This window comes from Schistocerca piceifrons, chromosome 3 (genome assembly GCF_021461385.2).
Source record: "Schistocerca piceifrons isolate TAMUIC-IGC-003096 chromosome 3, iqSchPice1.1, whole genome shotgun sequence".
NCBI classification, from domain to species: domain Eukaryota; kingdom Metazoa; phylum Arthropoda; class Insecta; order Orthoptera; family Acrididae; genus Schistocerca; species Schistocerca piceifrons.
Genome location: NC_060140.1, coordinates 722,739,599 through 722,761,019, shown reverse-complemented (window position 1 = coordinate 722,761,019; position 21,421 = coordinate 722,739,599). Strand labels below are relative to the sequence as shown.

Below are 21,421 nucleotides of genomic sequence, written 5' to 3'. Positions count from 1 at the left end.
CTCTATTTACAAGATTCGTCGAGTTACGTATTTCCACTGCTTCCTTAATAACACTGTCCCAGTACGAACTCGTCGATGCGAGGATTTTTGTATGTTGATAATTCATAGAATGGCCTGTACTGAGACAATGCTCGGCCACTGCAGACTTTTCTGGTTGCTCCAGACGAGTGTAGCGTCGGTGTTCAGTGCATCTCTCTTCTACAGTGCGACAAGTTTGTCCGATGTACGACATGCCGCAGCTACAAGGAATCTCGTAAACACTGGGTTTTCTTAGGCCAAGGCTGTCCTTAGATGAGCCCAAAGAGCTCTTGAGTTTTGCCGGCGGACGAAAAACACATTTAACTTTATGCCTCTTCAATAATCTTCCTATTTTTGAAGAGACACCGCCGATGTATGGCAAGATGACCATTCCCCTTTGTTCTTCGCCTTCTTCCACTTCCTCACGTTGGGTAACCCGCTTCGGTTGTAAGGCACGGCGAATCTAACGTTCGGAATATTCATTTTGTTGGAAAACGGTGCGCAGATGGAGTAGCTCATTGGATAAGCTGTCTGAGTCTGATATGGCTCGTGCTCTATGGACCAACGTCCTCAGTACGCCACTTCGTTGCGAAGGATGGTGACAGCTGGTATCCTGTAAGTATAAGTCCGTGTGTGTTGGTTTACGGTACACTGAGTGACCTAACGTGCCATCTTCTTTTCTCCGTACCAACACGTCCAGGAATGGAAGTTCGCCGTTTTTCTCCATCTCCATCGTGAACTTGATGTTGGGATGAAGCGAGTTAAGATGCTCAAGAAAAACATTCAGTGACGCAATGCCGTGAGGCCAGATAACAAAGGTGTCGTCTACATATCGCCAAAAACCCGTAGGTTTCAAATCCGACGTCTGGAGTGCTCTCTCCTCGAAGTCTTCCATAAAAAGATTAGCCACAATGGGTGACAGGGGACTACCCATTGCGACGCCGTCAGTCTGTTCAAAGTATTGTCCATTAAATAAAAAGTATGTCGAGGTGAGCACATGTTGAAATAAGTCTAAAAGTTCCCCATCCAGCTTCTCGCTAATGAGCAACAACGATTCCTGCAATGGTACTCGAGTAAAAAGTGAGACTACGTCAAAACTCACGAGTATATCTGATGGTGCGAGTCGTAAGTTCTTGAGCCGACGAATAAAGTCTTGTGAGTTACGGATATGATGCTCACACTTTCCTACTAAAGGGCTCAATTGCGCTGCCAGATGTTTCGCGAGATTATACGTTGGTGCCCCGATATTACTCACAATAGGCCGCGCTTGCGGCCTCCGACAGAGGTCGCTGGGGCGGCCGATGGCAGCGCAGAGCGGCGGCGGCAGCCTCCGCGCGTGCGCCGAAGTATTTGGTTCTTCATCCTGTTGGTGGCGTTATTGTCCTTCCAGCTACTAGCTGATATCGTCGCTATTGGCCATCGAATTTGGCGCCTCCACGCATGCGCACTTCCTGTCTTAAACTGGCATAAATAGGGGGCCCTGGTCCTGCCTTAGCAGTGTTCGTCGCACCTGAAGATGTCGGCCAGTTGCGCTGACGAAATATTGTGGAGTTTGCACTATGACATCCGACGTCTCGCCCGAGAACCATATATACAACATGTCCGTCGGGAAAGCCTCAAGCAACACATCCGATACCTGTACGGGGAGGAGATGGTAAAAGAAGTTAACAGTTTTGATAAACTACGGAATAAGAGGAGCAGACTGCTATGTGCCCTTACGTTTTTATTAAGATGCCGAGATCATCGAGTTATTCCGACGTTCGCTAAGGTGACGCATTTCATAACCTCTGCAGCAGCTAAAAGGATAAAAAATCGAGCAAACCATGCACTGGTAAGAGAAAGGATTCACCATACTCGGCGAGAACTGGACTTCGTATCCAGAGAGCTCTTGGCACTTCATTTGAAAATTTCGTCAAGACTGTCCGCTGACTCTTGGACGTGGGTTGACAGCGCTACTTGGGCGTTCTCAGACTGGAAACGACAACAAGACGCAGCACGTCAAATTGATAAGTTTCATCGCTTCAGAGACCGTTTACCACAAGAAGAGGACAACGAAATTCGTAGACGAACTGTTTACAATCTAGCGGACAAACCTTTGCCTGACGTGGCTGTATCGGTCCTGGAGAAAGGATTAAACTTCGCACCCACTCCGAGGACACCACCTGTTCTGGACATCATTAGCGCCGTCGAACAAGGTATCCTGAAACTTCCCAGGGAATCTGCCGAGGAGATCCGGCGGGAGACTTGCCGTGCTCTGACACGGGCTCGAGTGCCTAAGAACAATCTAACAGCTGCAGAGAGGTCAGTGGTTCGATCCCTACGAGAAGATCCTGATATTGTGATTTTACCGGCGGATAAGGGAAATGCGACTGTTATCCTTTCCACGTCGATGTATCTGAGCAAGATGCACCAGCTTCTGGACGACTCTGCATATCGCACCCTAACTAAGGACCCAACAGCAAAAATTCAGCGAAAAACTTTGGAGCTCCTCAAAAACAGCACGATCTCCGATGTGGTTGCTAAGAGACTGCGTACACAGGCGCCCGTACCTCCCAGGCTATACGGATTGCCCAAAATTCACAAGGATAATGTGCCACTGCGGCCTATTGTGAGTAATATCGGGGCACCAACGTATAATCTCGCGAAACATCTGGCAGCGCAATTGAGCCCTTTAGTAGGAAAGTGTGAGCATCATATCCGTAACTCACAAGACTTTATTCGTCGGCTCAAGAACTTACGACTCGCACCATCAGATATACTCGTGAGTTTTGACGTAGTCTCACTTTTTACTCGAGTACCATTGCAGGAATCGTTGTTGCTCATTAGCGAGAAGCTGGATGGGGAACTTTTAGACTTATTTCAACATGTGCTCACCTCGACATACTTTTTATTTAATGGACAATACTTTGAACAGACTGACCGCGTCGCAATGGGTAGTCCCCTGTCACCCATTGTGGCTAATCTTTTTATGGAAGACTTCGAGGAGAGAGCACTCCAGACGTCGGATTTGAAACCTACTTGTTTTTGGCGATATGTAGACGACACCTTTGTTATCTGGCCTCACGGCATTGCGTCACTGAATGTTTTTCTTGAGCATCTTAACTCGCTTCATCCCAACATCAAGTTCACGATGGAGATGGAGAAAAACGGCGAACTTCCATTCCTGGACGTGTTGGTACGGAGAAAAGAAGATGGCACGTTAGGTCACTCAGTGTACCGTAAACCAACACACACGGACTTATACTTACAGGCCACCAGCTGTCACCATCCTTCGCAACGAAGTGGCGTACTGAGGACGTTGGTCCATAGAGCACGAGCCATATCAGACTCAGACAGCTTATCCAATGAGCTACTCCATCTGCGCACCGTTTTCCAACAAAATGGATATTCCGAACGGGAGATTCGCCGTGCCTTACAACCGAAGCGGGTTACCCAACGTGAGGAAGTGGAAGAAGGCGAAGAACAAAGGGGAATGGTCATCTTGCCATACATCGGCGGTGTCTCTTCAAAAATAGGAAGATTATTGAAGAGGCATAAAGTTAAATGTGTTTTTCGTCCGCCGGCAAAACTCAGAGCTCTCTTGGGCTCATCTAAGGACAGCCTTGGCCTAAGAAAACCCGGTGTTTACGAGATTCCTTGTAGCTGCGGCATGTCGTACATCGGACAAACTTGTCGCATTGTAGAAGAGAGATGCACTGAACACCGACGCTACACTCGTCTGGAGCAACCAGAAAAGTCTGCAGTGGCCGAGCATTGTCTCAGTATAGGCCATTCTATGAATTATCAACATACAAAAATCCTCGCATCGACGAGTTCGTACTGGGACAGTGTTATTAAGGAAGCAGTGGAAACACGTAACTCGACGAATCTTGTAAATAGAGACACGGGCTTTCAGCTTAGTACAGCTTGGGATCCAGCACTGGCCATATTGAAGTCGCTTCGAGCAGAGAGGAATACTATTGGTCATGAGACTGACGACGATTCGCCAGCAACATAAATATTCTGTTGACAACGGGAGAATAATCAAGGCGCCTACGTGGACGCGCAGTTTTTCTTGCGGCTTCCGTCGGAGGTCGCTGGGGCGGCCGATGGCAGCGCAGTGTAACAGCGGCAGCCTCCGCGCTTGCGGCCTCCGACAGAGGTCGCTGGGGCGGCCGATGGCAGCGCAGAGCAGCGGCGGCAGCCTCCGCGCGTGCGCCGAAGTATTTGGTTCTTCATCCTGTTGGTGGCGTTATTGTCCTTCCAGCTACTAGCTGATATCGTCGCTATTGGCCATCGAATTTGGCGCGTCCACGCATGCGCACTTCCTGTCTAAAACTGGCATAAATAGGGGGCCCTGGTCCTGCCTTAGCAGTGTTCGTCGCACCTGAAGATGTCGGCCAGTTGCGCTGACGAAATATTGTGGAGTTTGCACTATGACATCCGACGTCTCGCCCGTGAACCATATATACAACATGTCCGTCGGGAAAGCCTCAAGCAACACATCCGATACCTGTACGGGGAGGAGATGGTAAAAGAAGTTAACAGTTTTGATAAACTACGGAATCAGAGGAGCAGATTGCTATGTGCGCTTACGTTTTTATTAAGATGCCGAGATCATCGAGTTATTCCGACGTTCGCTAAGGTGACGCATTTCATAACCTCTGCAGCAGCTAAAAGGATAAAAAATCGAGCAAGCCATGCACTGGTAAGAGAAAGGATTCACCATACTCGGCGAGAACTGGACTTCGTATCCAGAGAGCTCTTGGCACTTCATTTGAAAATTTCGTCAAGACTGTCCGCTGACTCCTGGACGTGGGTTGACAGCGCTACTTGGGCGTTCTCAGACTGGAAACGACAACAAGACGCAGCACGTCAAATTGATAAGTTTCATCGCTTCAGAGACCGTTTACCACAAGAAGAGGACAACGAAATTCGTAGACGAACTGTTTACAATCTAGCGGACAAACCTTTGCCTGACGTGGCTGTATCGGTCCTGGAGAAAGGATTAAACTTCGCACCCACTCCGAGGACACCACCTGTTCTGGACATCATTAGCGCCGTCGAACAAGGTATCCTGAAACTTCCCAGGGAATCTGCCGAGGAGATCCGGCGGGAGACTTGCCGTGCTCTGACACGGGCTCGAGTGCCTAAGAACAATCTAACAGCTGCAGAGAGGTCAGTGGTTCGATCCCTACGAGAAGATCCTGATATTGTGATTTTACCGGCGGATAAGGGAAATGCGACTGTTATCCTTTCCACGTCGATGTATCTGAGCAAGATGCACCAGCTTCTGGACGACTCTGCATATCGCACCCTAACTAAGGACCCAACAGCAAAAATTCAGCGAAAAACTTTGGAGCTCCTCAAAAACAGCACGATCTCCGATGTGGTTGCTAAGAGACTGCGTACACAGGCGCCCGTACCTCCCAGGCTATACGGATTGCCCAAAATTCACAAGGATAATGTGCCACTGCGGCCTATTGTGAGTAATATCGGGGCACCAACGTATAATCTCGCGAAACATCTGGCAGCGCAATTGAGCCCTTTAGTAGGAAAGTGTGAGCATCATATCCGTAACTCACAAGACTTTATTCGTCGGCTCAAGAACTTACGACTCGCACCATCAGATATACTCGTGAGTTTTGACGTAGTCTCACTTTTTACTCGAGTACCATTGCAGGAATCGTTGTTGCTCATTAGCGAGAAGCTGGATGGGGAACTTTTAGACTTATTTCAACATGTGCTCACCTCGACATACTTTTTATTTAATGGACAATACTTTGAACAGACTGACGGCGTCGCAATGGGTAGTCCCCTGTCACCCATTGTGGCTAATCTTTTTATGGAAGACTTCGAGGAGAGAGCACTCCAGACGTCGGATTTGAAACCTACGTGTTTTTGGCGATATGTAGACGACACCTTTGTTATCTGGCCTCACGGCATTGCGTCACTGAATGTTTTTCTTGAGCATCTTAACTCGCTTCATCCCAACATCAAGTTCACGATGGAGATGGAGAAAAACGGCGAACTTCCATTCCTGGACGTGTTGGTACGGAGAAAAGAAGATGGCACGTTAGGTCACTCAGTGTACCGTAAACCAACACACACGGACTTATACTTACAGGCCACCAGCTGTCACCATCCTTCGCAACGAAGTGGCGTACTGAGGACGTTGGTCCATAGAGCACGAGCCATATCAGACTCAGACAGCTTATCCAATGAGCTACTCCATCTGCGCACCGTTTTCCAACAAAATGGATATTCCGAACGGGAGATTCGCCGTGCCTTACAACCGAAGCGGGTTACCCAACGTGAGGAAGTGGAAGAAGGCGAAGAACAAAGGGGAATGGTCATCTTGCCATACATCGGCGGTGTCTCTTCAAAAATAGGAAGATTATTGAAGAGGCATAAAGTTAAATGTGTTTTTCGTCCGCCGGCAAAACTCAGAGCTCTCTTGGGCTCATCTAAGGACAGCCTTGGCCTAAGAAAACCCGGTGTTTACGAGATTCCTTGTAGCTGCGGCATGTCGTACATCGGACAAACTTGTCGCACTGTAGAAGAGAGATGCTCTGAACACCGACGCTACACTCGTCTGGAGGAACCAGAAAAGTCTGCAGTGGCCGAGCATTGTCTCAGTACAGGCCATTCTATGAATTATCAACATACAAAAATCCTCGCATCGACGAGTTCGTACTGGGACAGTGTTATTAAGGAAGCAGTGGAAATACGTAACTCGACGAATCTTGTAAATAGAGACACGGGCTTTCAGCTTAGTACAGCTTGGGATCCAGCACTGGCCATATTGAAGTCGCTTCGAGCAGAGAGGAATACTATTGGTCATGAGACTGACGACGATTCGCCAGCAACATAAATATTCTGTTGACAACGGGAGAATAATCAAGGCGCCTACGTGGACGCGCAGTTTTGCTTGCGGCTTCCGTCGGAGGTCGCTGGGGCGGCCGATGGCAGCGCAGAGCAGCGGCGGCAGCCTCCGCGCGTGCGCCGAAGTATTTGGTTCTTCATCCTGTTGGTGGCGTTATTGTCCTTCCAGCTACTAGCTGATATCGTCGCTATTGGCCATCGAATTTGGCGCCTCCACGCATGCGCACTTCCTGTCTAAAACTGGCATAAATAGGGGGCCCTGGTCCTGCCTTAGCAGTGTTCGTCGCACCTGAAGATGTCGGCCAGTTGCGCTGACGAAATATTGTGGAGTTTGCACTATGACATCCGACGTCTCGCCCGAGAACCATATATACAACATGTCCGTCGGGAAAGCCTCAAGCAACGTAATCAATCTAAATTTACGTTGCCATCATGAGACAGCCTTTCTTTTGTTAAAAAACTATACAGTAAAACTGGTAGAATCCAGTTCGTACTAGATTTGTTGCCAGTATGCTGTGTCAGTACCCCTTCCACTCTTCCTCCTTCCCCTTCCACCTGCTGTTTGCTCTTCACTGCAAGGTCAAGCTATGTCAGTGTGCATGTAACCACTCTGCTGAGCAGACTTCATTGTTCCTTCGTTGAAGTGATACTTAGGTTTCTTCTAGAGGTTGTGTGAACTCTCCTGATGGTTTATGCCATATTTGTAGTGCTTACACTGCTAAAAAGCAGCAGAGAAACATTTCTGATTTTGTCAAAAGGGTATACTTTGGCTACTGTGGTATGAAACTGGGTGATCAAGACACATCATGGGCTCCTCACAAAGTGTTTTCTGTGTGTGTAGAACCACTGAGACAATGGTTTCAAGGTAAAAGGAAATAATTTTGTTTTGCAACACCTATGATTTGGAGAGAAGCAAAAAATCACTGTGAAGACTGTTATTTTTGCGCTTTCTGTGTGATAGGGTTTTAATTTGAAAAATAGAAAGGAGGTTTTGTATCCCAACATTCGTTCAGCTGTGTGCGCCGTTCCTCATAGGCTTTATTTACCTGTACTTTGTCCTCCAGCTAGACTTGACAATATTTTATTTGACGATCAGTTGTCTCAAGGCAGTGATGATGATGAAAATGATGGTAGTTATGAGTCCCTCAACAATGAGGCAGCCAGGGTTTTAGGGTTGAGGTTGAATGTACAGGAATAGAGAAAAAAAGCTTGTACCTTTTTTCGCTTCAGTGGGTGATCTCGTTTTTTGTACTAATGTTCATGGGCTGATGGAGATATTTAATATCGATTTCAGACTGATAAATGGAGACTTTTCATTGATTCCTCCAAAAGAAGCCTGAAAGCGGTTCTTCTGCATAATGGCAACCAATACACATCTGTACCAGTAAGACATTCAATTTATTTCAAAGAATGTTGAGAGAACCTTGAATTGGTGCTTAATAAGATTAAGCACTCTGATCATAAGTGGACCGTTTGTGGGAATGTAAAAGTGATCCTTATGCTACTAGGCCAACGGAGTGGTTACACAAAGTTTCCATACTTCCTCTGTGAATGGAATAACCATGACTGTAAACAACATTATGTTAAAACAGAATGGGCAGTAAGAAAAATTTTGGTTCCTGGAGCTACGAACGTTGAGGATGAGATGTAGCGGGACTTTGAATTTCGCCGCGCTACACTCGTTCCCTCAGACATAAATTATACCGTAGCAGCGGTATGAGCGCTCGACGGCAGAGAAAACATTAAAATTGTAACTCTTTTTTTTTATCCGTTTCTTTATTGTCTCTCGAGAGCGGAAGCTTAATGCAGACGTGATCTGATGAAGACGAAAAAAAAAACTTGTTAATTTGTAGACATATTGTGGAAGTTGTTATGACATTTGGAGGAGGGAATCAACGTAAAATAAATTGCAGTTAATATCAAGACGGTTTTGTATACATTAGAAATTCCTGGACAATGAAACTTATTGCAAGATTTCGGAGCGGACTTTTCACGCAGAAATGAAGTAGGAGATTTTTGAAGACATGGACGCCGCACGAAAGAAGGCATGTTAACCTGGTAAAGGATGAACTCTTATCTACACCATTTCCCCCTATTTGTTACATTTGTTGTTCTCTGTCTTTTTTCAAATAATTTTTGTAGTGGAAATTGGTTTGACTTTTGCTCAGAAACGCCACAAGGACCACCCCAGCAATAGCCTTTCCGAATCACGAAGTCCGATAACTTTTCTATAATACGAAGTCCGATTTGCATTTCATTCTTTCCCTTTTTCACGATCATTTACGATTTTAAAACCCCCTTTTTATTCACAATTTCTTTCCCACCTTTCAACGTTTTTTTTTCTTTTCTTCTCTTCTTTTTCTTCTTTTTTATTAACCACTACAGAGAGTTTAGCGGATCCTAAAAAGATTTTACTTTCTCCACTTCAGATCAAGTTGGGACTGATGAAACAATTCAGCAACACATTGCTTAAAGAAAGAGAGTGTTTTACTGCCTAAAGAAAGAGAGTGTTTTACATATCTTTGTGAACAATTCTCTAGTCTCTCTGAGGCAAAACTTAAGGAAAGGGTATTTATTCGGCCTGATATAAGAAAACTTACGAAGGATGAAAACTTCGAGCTGAAAATGGAAAACCAGAAAAGGAAGGTAAGGAAATCTTTTAAACAAGTGGTACGGGCTTTCTAGGAAATAAAAAAGATGCAAACTACAAGAATATTGCTGCCAGTCTATTAACCAACTACAAACTATTGGGCTGTATCATTTAAAGTTCATTTTCTTCATTCTCTTCTGGACTATTTTCTGCAAGATCTTGGAGTTGTCAGTGAAGAACAAGATTGATTCTATCGAGACATAAAAGAAATGGAATAAAGATATCAAGGACGCTGTGACATAAACATGATGGCTGAATACTGTTGGATGTTAAAAAGAGAATATCCTCAGCTCCACAGCAAAAGTACAAAAAGAAGATTGGAAGGAGAAAGGAAACATAGCAACAAAAACTTGTAATAGTGTTGTAATAAATCTTTGTCAGCTTTCCTCACTCTGTGTTCAAGATGAACTTACGTTTAATGTGCTTGTATATAAATAATACTGATATAAAAATAGCATTTTTAGAATTTTTCTTAAAAGTTTTACTTCTTTTTGTAGACAAATCTTGTATGATAGAAAAAAAATATCTTTTCTGAAATCAGCGGCAAAAAGTGCATAAAAATCAGTTATCAAAATTAAAACAATTTTGAAAAATATTTTTTTGCAGACCTGTATTATTGATAGCTTGAAACACACACACACACACACACACACACACACACACACACACACACATATATATATATATATATATATATATATATATATATATATATATATATATATATATATTCAGATCAGTTCTGTAGTTCTGTGAACTGAGATGGACTTTTGAAATGGAACTTACAGATATTTTCTTGGGCAATCGTGAGTTAAAGAGCGTTAGGCCATTATTGTTGTTCATTGCAGATATTTAACTATCTTTCACGAACTGACTTTAACTGAATTATATTTTTGATACTGTACCGACTCTCTAATAATAAATTTCACATTTTTTACTGGATCTTCCCAAAAAAAAAGAAACAACAATTATGTTTGTAATTTTTCTTGATTATGAGGAAGTACAAGATTCAGTTGTCTCTCGGATACAGTTATCCGAAGCTGTTCCTATGAAACAATGCCTGGTAAACAGAATGAATCTTAATGTGAAAACTGTGGGCCGAACTGGAACTCGAAACTAGGTCATCTGCCTTTCACGGGCAAGTGCTCTACTAACTGAGTTATCCAAGCACAACTGAGAACTATACTCACAGTGTCACTTTGGCTAGTATCTGTTGTCCTAAGTTCCAAACTTCATAATGAAAATTCACTCTGTAAATCCCATAGGCTCCAGAATGAAATTTAACTGTGCAGCATAGTGTGCACTGACTCTAACCTAGGATCCTTGTCTTTCGTGGGTAAGTGCTCTACCGATTGAACTATTCACGGAGCTGTCTGCACAGAAATTGTCTGTTCTTGACATGATTTCAAAGTCATGCAAAGATTAATTTGAACGTTTAGAAATCTGAAACAGTAGATGACCGCTGTCCGGGACGTTTCGAGACACGTCTTCATCTAGAACCTCTTTGATTGAAGTAGAAATGTCTTCATTGACGAGCCCCATTTCGAACTGAGCCTCAATGACCAACAAAGTCGTGTCTGAAGATGACCCTGGACGGTGGTGGGATATCAACCTGACTCTCACCCACCATACGGTCTGACAACCAGGAGTGATGGTCTGGAATGAAACTTCTTTACGTAGCAGGACCTCTTTGGTTGTCATCCGCAGCAACGTTACAGCACAGCGGTACGTCCACGATATTCGATACCCCGTTTTGTTGCCCTTCGCGGCAGGTTATCCTAGGCTTACATTTCAACAAGATAATGCCCGTTAGCGTACGACGAGCGTTTCTACTGCTTGTTTTTGTGCTTGTCAAATCCTAACATGGCCAGAAAGGTCGTCGAATCTTTCACAAACTGAGAACGTTTGAAGTGTTTTTGGCGGGGCCCTCCAACCCCTCAGGATTTTGACGAACTAAAGCGCCAGTTGGACAGAATTTGGCTTGATATCCCTCAGGAGGACGTCCAACTACTCTGTCAATCAATGCCAAGCCAAATAACTGCTTGCGAAAGGGCCAGAGGAGGACCAATGCGTTACTGACTTGCTCAATGTGTGAAGCTCTTTCTCTCGAATAAATTATCCATTTTTTTTGGAAATTGTAGTCATTTACAATGAAATTCACCCAAAAATTAAATTTACCTTGGAGGTTGAAAGTGAGGTCGGTCTCCTGTTCCTAGATTTGTTGGTATACAGAAGATCTGATAACACTCTGTCACAGAGTGTATAGAAAGCCGACTAACACAAACAGGTATTTAGATGCCACTTCGCACCACAATCCAGCCCAGAAGCAAGCAGTGCTCAACACTTTGTCTTCACGTGCCTTCCGTGCCAGCGATGACGACAACTTGGAATCTGAGTTGGATTTTTTGAAGAAGACATTGAAGGAAAATGGTTATGACAGTTGTTCAATCGACAGGGCTTATATTAATATTAATCACGCTAATAATAATGACGAGGAACCGCCTTCTCTCTCCGTTACTGACTGCATAAGAAGAATTCTACAGAAAATGTTATCCAGGCATCTTTCTTTAGTCAGAACAGAATAAAAGATTTTTTCCGGCGAAAGACGGATGTCCCTGATTGCCTCCACAATGCAGGCGTTTATCAAGTAACATGAGGCTGCGGCGAAGTGTATATAGGTGCAACGGGAAGAACTGTTAAAGAACGCATTAAAGACCACGAACGGCACAAGCGGCTAAAACAAAGTGTAAAATCAGCAGTAGCGGAATATCATGAGAACTGTGGCTCTGACATCGATTCTAATAACGTACGTGTGCTGGCTAAAGAAACACACATTTATAGAAGAATGGTCCGAGAAGCAGTTGAAATTTCCAAGAATTCATGTAATTTCAATAGAGAGAGCGGCTATAGCTTGCGGCATCGTGGCTCCCTGCCATCAAGGAAGTGAATATGCGGCCGCGGTGTACGAGCAACATAAATAACGCGCTGCAAGTCACCCCGGCGGACAACAATATTTTGGGTAAACATTTCCCCTCTCTTGCTCTGTCCGTTTCGCATCTAGCCAATGATGACTGCCAACCAACAGCAGTAGGAGGAATTCCAATCAATAACCCTTCTCCAGTGTAAGTGTGAAATAGTTCCTTCCTATCCAACGACGATGGGTCACCAATAGTATCCACAAGAGCTTAGTCACTAACGCCCCTTCTTCTGCATCAGCGCGGGAATATTAGCCTATGACGATAGCCAAAAGAATTTTAACCAATACTACAACATTTCCAGCACAAACGTGGAAAACTCCACTTTATAAGAGAACGCGACACTGGTCTCTGACAATGTTCTAGCAGTATTGGACACCGGAAGATCCTGAAGAAGATCCCAGCAGAGGGTGGAAACGTCGCTTATTTTAGAGGAAATATGACGTGGCCTAACAACCTAGAAGATTTTAACTTTAGTGACAACGACCACGAAAGCCTGCACACTTACAAAAAAATGGCTCTGAGCACTAGGGGACTTAACTTCTGAGGTCATCAGTCCCCTAGAACTTAGAACTACTTAAACCTAACTAACCTAAGGACATCACAAACATCCATGCCCGAGTCAGGATTCGAACCTGCGACCGTAGCGGTCGCGCGGGTCCAGACTGTAACGCCTAGAACCGCTCGGCCACCTCGGCCGACTGCACACTTACATTGTAAACATTTGTTTGTCTGTACATGTACATCATTCTACCAATTTCTGTCCCTTTTCGGTTAACTCTTTTGTGGTGCCTCGTTTTTTTTCTTTTGTCTTAGAGTGGGTTTATGCTATCATTGTTTCTGTGCCACACACGGTGATGCAACGCGAAGAAACCTGGATACGCCGTACAATGGGAAGTAGCCGATGCCATGCACTTTGCAGTGGTTTGTAAACCTGTAGGTGTTTCTGTAAATATACAAGGGCGAGCTGAAAAGTAATGCCTCCGAAATTTTTTATGTGAAAACGTTTAAAACTTTTGTTAAAATAAAAACGTTATAAACATTCTACATTTTTATTCTTTATGTCTACACATTTATTTCTCAACTTAATCACCCTGACAAGGAACACAGTTCTACCAACGAGAGACCAGTTTGTTGATATGACCCAAAACCTCACCTATGCTTGCCAGGCTTCATCACTATCAAAGTGAAGTTTTGGGAGCAGATTAAAATCTAATGGTCCAAGCCGGGATTGTATGGAGGCTGATCGATGACAGGGAACCCAAGGCGACGGACTGTTGCACATGTCGCAGCGCTCGTGTGTGGTCTGACACTGTCATGCTAAAGGAGAGAGCCCTTCATGTGCGCTGTTTCTGAAGCTTTCTCTCGCATCGACATAGTTTCTTTATGCGCCCTCGTATTACACTCTACAATTAGCAGCCGTCTAGCGGCAAAGAATTGCAGCTTTCGTCAACGAAGCGGAAAAGTCGACCGAGTAAAATGCATGACAATACCGAACCGATGTTGAGAACAGAATAAATTCGGAGGTCTTACTTTGCAGGTATGCCCTCGTAGTATATATGAAATGATCATTGTTGCGAAAAAAAACTTAAATCTGCTTTTAGAAACATTTCTTCGTCTTTACTTCTTTACTTACAAGCATTCAGACAATAGAGGAAGAAGTAAATAATTTTTTTCCTACTGTTCTTTCTCAGCATGCCTGTATGACCCTTAAAATGGAACCCACTGCTAGTGAGTCGTGACAAATTTCGTCAGAGTATAAACGTATTCCTTGACTGTTCAATTTAATATTATTGATAATTGTTTGACGTGATGCTTAAAACATCTACATATAAAAGGCACATTTATGTCCCTTTACGCAATCAGTTCCCTTCGTCCAAGTAACGGTGTACTCTATTGTACATCACAAAAAATCACCAATAAAAGGTGGTAAATATATCAACTAAGCAATTTCTCCGTTCCGATAGCAGATAATTATTTATACAGGAACGGTAGTTGAGCGCTGTCGTTTCCTAAAATTAATTTTTTTGTTTTTGTTTTCATCATTATGTATATTAGTATAGATTTAGTAATTCTATGATTCCAGTATGACTCTTCACTCTGCAGCGGAGTGAGCGCCGATCTGAAACTTCCTGGCAGATTAAGGCTGTGTTCCAGACTTGGATTCAAACCCAGGACCCTCGCCTTTCGCGGGCAACTGCTCTACCGACTGAGCTACCCGAGCAAGACTCAAGAACTGCCCTCACAGCTCTGCTTCTGCTACTACCTCATATCCTACATTCCACACTTCACGGAAGTTCTGCATTGAATCTTGCTGGACTGGCACATCTGGAAGAATGGATACTTCGGAGACGTGGTTTAGCCACCACCTGTCGGATATTTCCAGAATGAATTTTCACTCTGTGGCGGATTGTGCACTGATCTGAAGCTGTGTAAGTCGCGCTTGGACAGTAGCTGATATTGTATGTGGAGTGCCTGTGTGTATATGAACCGTCCCTTATTTCGTTGTTCAGAATTAAATTTACTTTTGACGTGTAAAACTTTATTGAGCGATGGCAAAGAAAGCCTTTCCTGATTCAGTGCAGTAAAATAAGATATGGGATAACACAAATGTGAGATGCCAGAAAAAGGGTATTGGGATTTATATGAAGAACGAAGAGTGCAGTTGCAAGATGAACTGTTAGTGCTTTATTAATTGTTACAGCAAAGTAATGAGCTACTTGGTGCGAAATTTCGCCTCATCATTTCATGCGGAATTCGAAGGCGGATGGCTCATTTCATTAATGTATTACATATTTCTATATACACAGCATGCTTTTTGGGAAAAAGTGTGTATGAACGGATTACGTTTATATGAATTCGGTACCTTTTCCTGCTAATAGAGTGTAATTTTTAATTTCTTGAGGCGTTACTCGAAGGTGAGCGAAGTTAGTGATCATTCATTCACAAATTTGACACACGTTTAAGCTCTTGTTCATTGTCCTGGATAAAGTTGCTTGAACCACTAGTATGAAGTCTTTTAGCGTTTTTATCAAACAAAAGCAATCGTAGTATGAATACTGGTATTTCTTTTGTAAGAGGTTCCTGTATATTGTCAAGGCTACGTAGCGTCCCACCTGTTTTGCAGTCGAAGAATCCATCTTACATTCATTCTGTGAAATAAATTTTATATAATGCCATACCATTCCTTATTCTATGGAGTATAAATCTGTAGAACGAAAGAGAAGCAAAGTCGGTTCTTTCTGATTAGAAAGATATGTGCTTCCATTCAACAAAGCTTCTGGTATTTTGAATTGGAAGTTTGTCCTAAATCCTGTTGTTGTTGTGGTCTTCAGATCCAAGACTGATTTAGTGCAGTTCACCACGCTACTCTATTCTGTGTAAGACTCTTCGTCTCTGAATAACTACTGAAACCTATCCTGAAGAGGCAAAGAACCTGGTACATCTGCCTAATATCGTGTAGGGCCCCCGCGAGCACGCAGAAGTGCCGCAGCGCGACGTGTCCTGGACTTGCCCAATGTCTGAAGTAGTGCTGGAGGGAATTGACACCATGAATCCTGCATGGCTGTCCGTAAATCTATAAGAGTACGACGGGGTGGAGATCTCCTCTGAACAGCACATTGCAAGGCATCCCTGATATGTTCAAGAATGTTCACATTTGGGAGTTTGGTGGCCAGCGTAAATATTTAAACTCAGACAAGTGTTCCTGGAGCCACTCTGTAGCAATTCTGGACGTTTGGGCTGTCGCATTGTCCTGCTGGAACTGCCCACCTCCGTCAGAATTCACAATGGACATGAATGGATGCAGGTGATCAGACAGGATGCTTACGTACGTGTCACCTGTCAGAGTCGTATCTAGACGTATCAGGCGTCCCATATCACTCCAACTGCACACGCCCCACACCATTACAGAGTCTCTACCAGCTTGAACAGTCCCCTGTTGACATGTAGTGTCCATGGATTCATGAGGTTGTCTCCATACCCATATACGTCCATTCGCTCGATACAATCTGAAACGAGACTCGTCCGATCAGGCAACATGTTTCCAGTCATCAACAGTCCAATGTCGGTGTTGACAGGCCCAGGCGAGGCGTACAGCCTTGTGTCGTGCAGTCATCAAGTGTACACCAGTGGGCCTTCGGCTCCGAATGTCCATATCGATGATGTTTCGTTGAATGGTTCGCACGCTGACACTTGTTGATGGCTCAGCATTGAAATCTGCAGCAATTTGCGGAATGGTTGCACTTCTGACACACTGAACGATTCTCTTCTGTCGTCGTTGGACCCCTTTTTGCAGGATCTTTTTCCGTCCGTAGCGGTCTCGGAGATTTGATGTTTTGTCGGATTCCTGATATTCAAGATACACTCGTGAAATGATCGTACGGGAAAAATCCCCTCTTCATCGCTTCCTCGGAGATGCTGTGACCCATTGCTCGTGCGCCGACCTATAACACCACGTTCAAACTCACTTAAATGTTGATAACCTGCCATTATAGCAGCAGTGACCGATCTAACAACTGCGCCGGACATTTGTTGTCTTATATAGGCGTTGCTAACTGCAGCGCCGTATTCTGCCTTTTTACATATCACTGTATTTGAATACTCATGTCTATATCAGTTGCTTTGGCGCTTCAGTGTACAGTTTTCTGAATCTGCTTCCTGTATTCATCTCTTCGTCTGCCACTAAGACTTATGCCCTCCACAGTTCCCTGCAGCACTAAACTGGTGATCCCTTAATGTCTCAGAATGTGTCCTATCAACTTAGCCCTTTGTTTGGTCAAGTTGTGCCACAAATTTCTTGTCCCCCCAGTTCTATTCAGTACATTCTTATCAGTTACGTGATAGACTAATCTTCAATATTCTTCTATGTCGCCACATTTTAAAATTCTCTGTTCTCTCCGTCTCTAAAGTCTCTGTCGTCCATGTTTCACTTCCACACATGGCTACACTTCAAATATCTTCAGTAAAGACTTCGAAATACTTAAATCTATATTCGATATTAACAAATTTCGCTTCGTCAGAAGCGTTTTTCTTGCCATTGCCTGTCTATGTTTTATATTCTGTTTCCGGTAATAACAGTTATTTTGCTGCGCAAACGGCAAAACTCGTCTACTACTTTTAATGTCTCATTCGTAATCTTAATTCCGTCAGCATCATCTGATTTAATTTGACTACATCCCATTATCCTTATTTTGCTTTTGTTGATGCTCATCTTGTGTTTTCCTTTCAAGGCAGTGTCCATTCTGTTCAACTTCTCTTCTCGGTCCTTTGCTGTCTCTGGCAGAATTATAATGTCGTCGACAAACCTCGAAGTTTTTATTTCTTCTCCCTGAACTTTAACTCAAACTCCAAGTTTTTCTTTGATTTGCTTTACTGGTTGCATAATATACAGATTGAATAACGTCGGGGATGGGCTACAACCCTGTGTCAGTCCCTTCTCAAGCACTGCTTTCCTTTCATGCTCCTTGACTCTTATAAATGCCGTCTGTGTACTGTAAAGGTTGCAGATAGCCTTTCGCTCACTGTATTTTACTACTGCTACCTTTAGAATTTCAAAGATAGTATTTCAGTCAACATTGTGAAAGGCTGTCTCTAAGTCTACGTATGCTATAAACGTAGGTTTGCGTTTCCTTAACCTGTCTTCTAATATAAGTCGTAGTGTCAATATTGCATTGCGTATTCATACATCTTCGGAATACAAACGATGTTTCCCGAGGTCGACTTCTACTAGTTTTTCCATTCTTATGTAAGGAACTCGGGTTAGTATTTCGCAACCATGACTTATTAGACTGATTGTTTGGTAATATTCACGTCTGCCAGCACCTGCTGTCTTTGGAATTGGAATTGTTACATTATTCTTGAAGTCTGAGGATATTTCACTTGTCTCATACATCTTGTGCTCCAGATGGAAGAGTTTTGTCTCGGCTGGCTCTCCCAAGACTGTCAGTAGGGCCTGGGGCCTTGTTTCGACTCAGGTGTTTCAGTACTCTGTCAAGTTAATCTCATAGTATCGTATCTCTCATCTCATCTTCATCTACATCCTCTTCCATTTCTGTAATACTGACTTCATCTTCCTTCTGTAGACCTCCTATATAATTCTTCCATATTTCAACTTTCCCATCTTTCCCTAGGACTGGTTTTCCATCCGCGCTCTTGATTTTCATGCAGCTGCTACTCTTTTCTCCGAAATACTCTTTAATTTTCCAGTATGCATTATCTACCTTTCCCCTAGTGAAATATGCTTGTAAATCCTTACATTTGTCCCCTGGCCATTCTTCCGTAGCCGTTTTGCACTTCCTGTCGATCTCATATTTTAGACATTTGTATTCCCTTTCGCCAGCTCCATGGCTGCATTTTTATATTTTATCAAATGTTCAAATGTTAAAATGTGTGTGAATTCCTGAGGGACCAAACTGCTGAGGTCAACAGTCCCTAGACTTACACACTACTTCTGCTAAGAGCAACACACACACACCCATGCGCGAGGGAGGACTCGATCCTCCGGCGGGAGGGGCCGCGCAATCAGTGACAGGGCGCCTCTTACCGCACGGCGACTCCGCGCTATATTTTATCCTTTCATAAATTAAATTCAGTATCTCCTGTGATATCCAAGGATTTCTACTAGTCCTTTTATTGTTACCTATTTGATTCTCTGCTGTGATCACTATTTGGTCTCTCTAAGCGACCAATTCGTCTTCTACTATACTCCTTTCCCTCCTTCTATTCGATCGTTGCCTAGTGCTCTCTTTGAAACTCTCAAAAATCTCTCGTTTTCTCACCTTATCTAGATTCCATCTCCTTAATTTTCTACCTTTAGCAATTTTTTCAGCTTTTACATACAGTTCGTAACCAATCAATTGCGGTCAGAGTCTACATCTGCCAGTGGAAATGTCTGACAGTTTAAAATCTGCTTCCGAAATCTCTGTCCTACCACTATATAATCAGCCTGAAACCTTCGAGTGTACCCAGGTCCCTTCCACGTACATAACCTTCTTTCATGATTCTTAAGCGAAATGTTGGCGATGATCAAATTATGCTCTGTGTAAAATTGTACCAGCCGGCTTCCTCTTTCATTCCTTTCCCAAAGTCCATGTTCACTCACAATTTTTTCTCCTCTTCCTTTTTCTACTATCGAATTTCAGTTTTGCGAACAGCGAAAGTGTTCAGTAGGTAACGCTTCATAGCTGCATGCCGTTGGATTACAGGAATGTCAAAACTGGAATGGGGTATTTCATAAAAACAATTTTAAGGACAGTAACTAAACTGTAAACATAAATTGTACAGACGTTTTCATTTTGTATATGAAAGATAATGGATTACAGGTCTAAAAGTAGATTGTTGTGTATTGGTGCCTTTGTTGCTAAGAGCAACACACACACACCCATGCGCGAGGGAGGACTCGATCCTCCGGCGGGAGGGGCCGCGCAATCAGTGACAGGGCGCCTCTTACCGCAGTTAAATGTTTAGGAGGGAGGTTGCGTGGAAAATACAAGGTTATTTGATACTTGGTCTTATTTCTGCAGATAGTATTTGAAGGGATGTACAGTAAGAATAATTTGTTCACGAATTGGTAAAATCCTTATTCAAATGTCATTATTTTCGAGTGCTGAAGTTGTGTATTTTGATGTGCTGAATGCGGAATTATGCAACCAGATCAAGCATTAAGATGAGTCAGAGGATGTTCTGGTTGTTCTTTTTTCAGTTAATATTGGTCGAAAATAATGGCTCAAATGGTTCAAATGGCTCTGAGCACTATGTGACTTAACATCTCAGGTCATCAGTCCCCTAGAACTTAGAACTACTTAACTATCCTAAGGACATCACACACATCCATGCCCGAGGCAGGATTCGAACCTGCGAGCGGTCGCGCGGTTCCAGACTGAAGCGCCTAGAACCGCTCGGCCACCAGCGGCCGGCTCGAAAATAATAAAAACCTGCTGTGAGTACTACAGAAACAGAAAGAAAAGAAAAATATAACAAAAAATAAAAGCTAGCTCAGTAGTTAGAGTATTCACCCGTGACAGGAAAGGGTCGCAAGTTCGAGTCCGTGTCTGGCGCACATATTTAATCGGCCAGGACTTTCCAAATACTATGACGTTTGCTAATTCCTGTTATGTGTTCGATATGTAGCATGATACATTACTTTACCATTGCTTTATTGGCTACTGTTGAACGTAAAGACAATATTTACTTTGTTGTCGATTTATGTTTGTCTTATTCAAAATACCTCTCCAAGAAGTAAAAAGAAAAATATCTTCAGATAAAAGGAAAGGTTAATCACGTATGCGGAGGAGAAGGGAGCATCCATAATCGGATGTTCTGGAATTTTTTGCTATTTCTTCCCAGGTAGAAATATGTTTTTTTCTCTACTAATTATTTGAGCCTAACACTCGGGTGGCGCAAGCTGAGCGGTACTCACCCAGGAGGGTGATGTCCAGCGTGGAGAGGCAGCGGTTGAGCGGCGTCTCCAGCACGTCCATGCCCATTTTCTTGGTGCGGTTCATCTTGGTGCTCACGTCAGTCATCACATGCTGCAGGATCATCTTCCGCGTGCTCGGCATCTTGCTTCGCCTGTAGGCAAACACGTGTAAAGCACATTTTAGTTTTCAGACTTACATGAGGTGTGCAATGCATTGCCGCCCCACGTCTCTAATTTCTCTTCTCTAGTGAGCTTCAGCTGCTGCAAAGACCATTAGAAATTTTAAAGGTGAAAAACATCACCTTAGTATATATAATATACCGGGTGATCAAAAAGTCGGTATAAATTTGAAAACTTAATAAGCCACGGAATAATGTAGATAGAGAGGTAAAAATTGACACACATGCTTGGAATGACATGGGGTTTTATTAGAACAAAAAAAAGTTAGCAAAATGTCCGACAGATGGCGCTGGACAGCAAAACGTCAGTGACTGC

General features: G+C 43.5%; 1 protein-coding gene across 2 annotated transcripts in view; it reads right to left on the bottom strand.

Moving 5' to 3' along the window:
• Window positions 1-21,421, bottom strand: part of LOC124788320 (cationic amino acid transporter 4) — a 265,804-nt gene that overhangs the window by 136,795 nt on the left and 107,588 nt on the right. For both annotated transcript variants that reach the window (XM_047255559.1, XM_047255558.1), the window contains one exon: window positions 20,927-21,078. In XM_047255559.1, coding sequence (XP_047111515.1) covers window positions 20,927-21,068 — 142 coding nt within the window. In that variant the 5' untranslated portion in view covers window positions 21,069-21,078. The remainder of the gene's footprint in view (window positions 1-20,926; window positions 21,079-21,421) is intronic.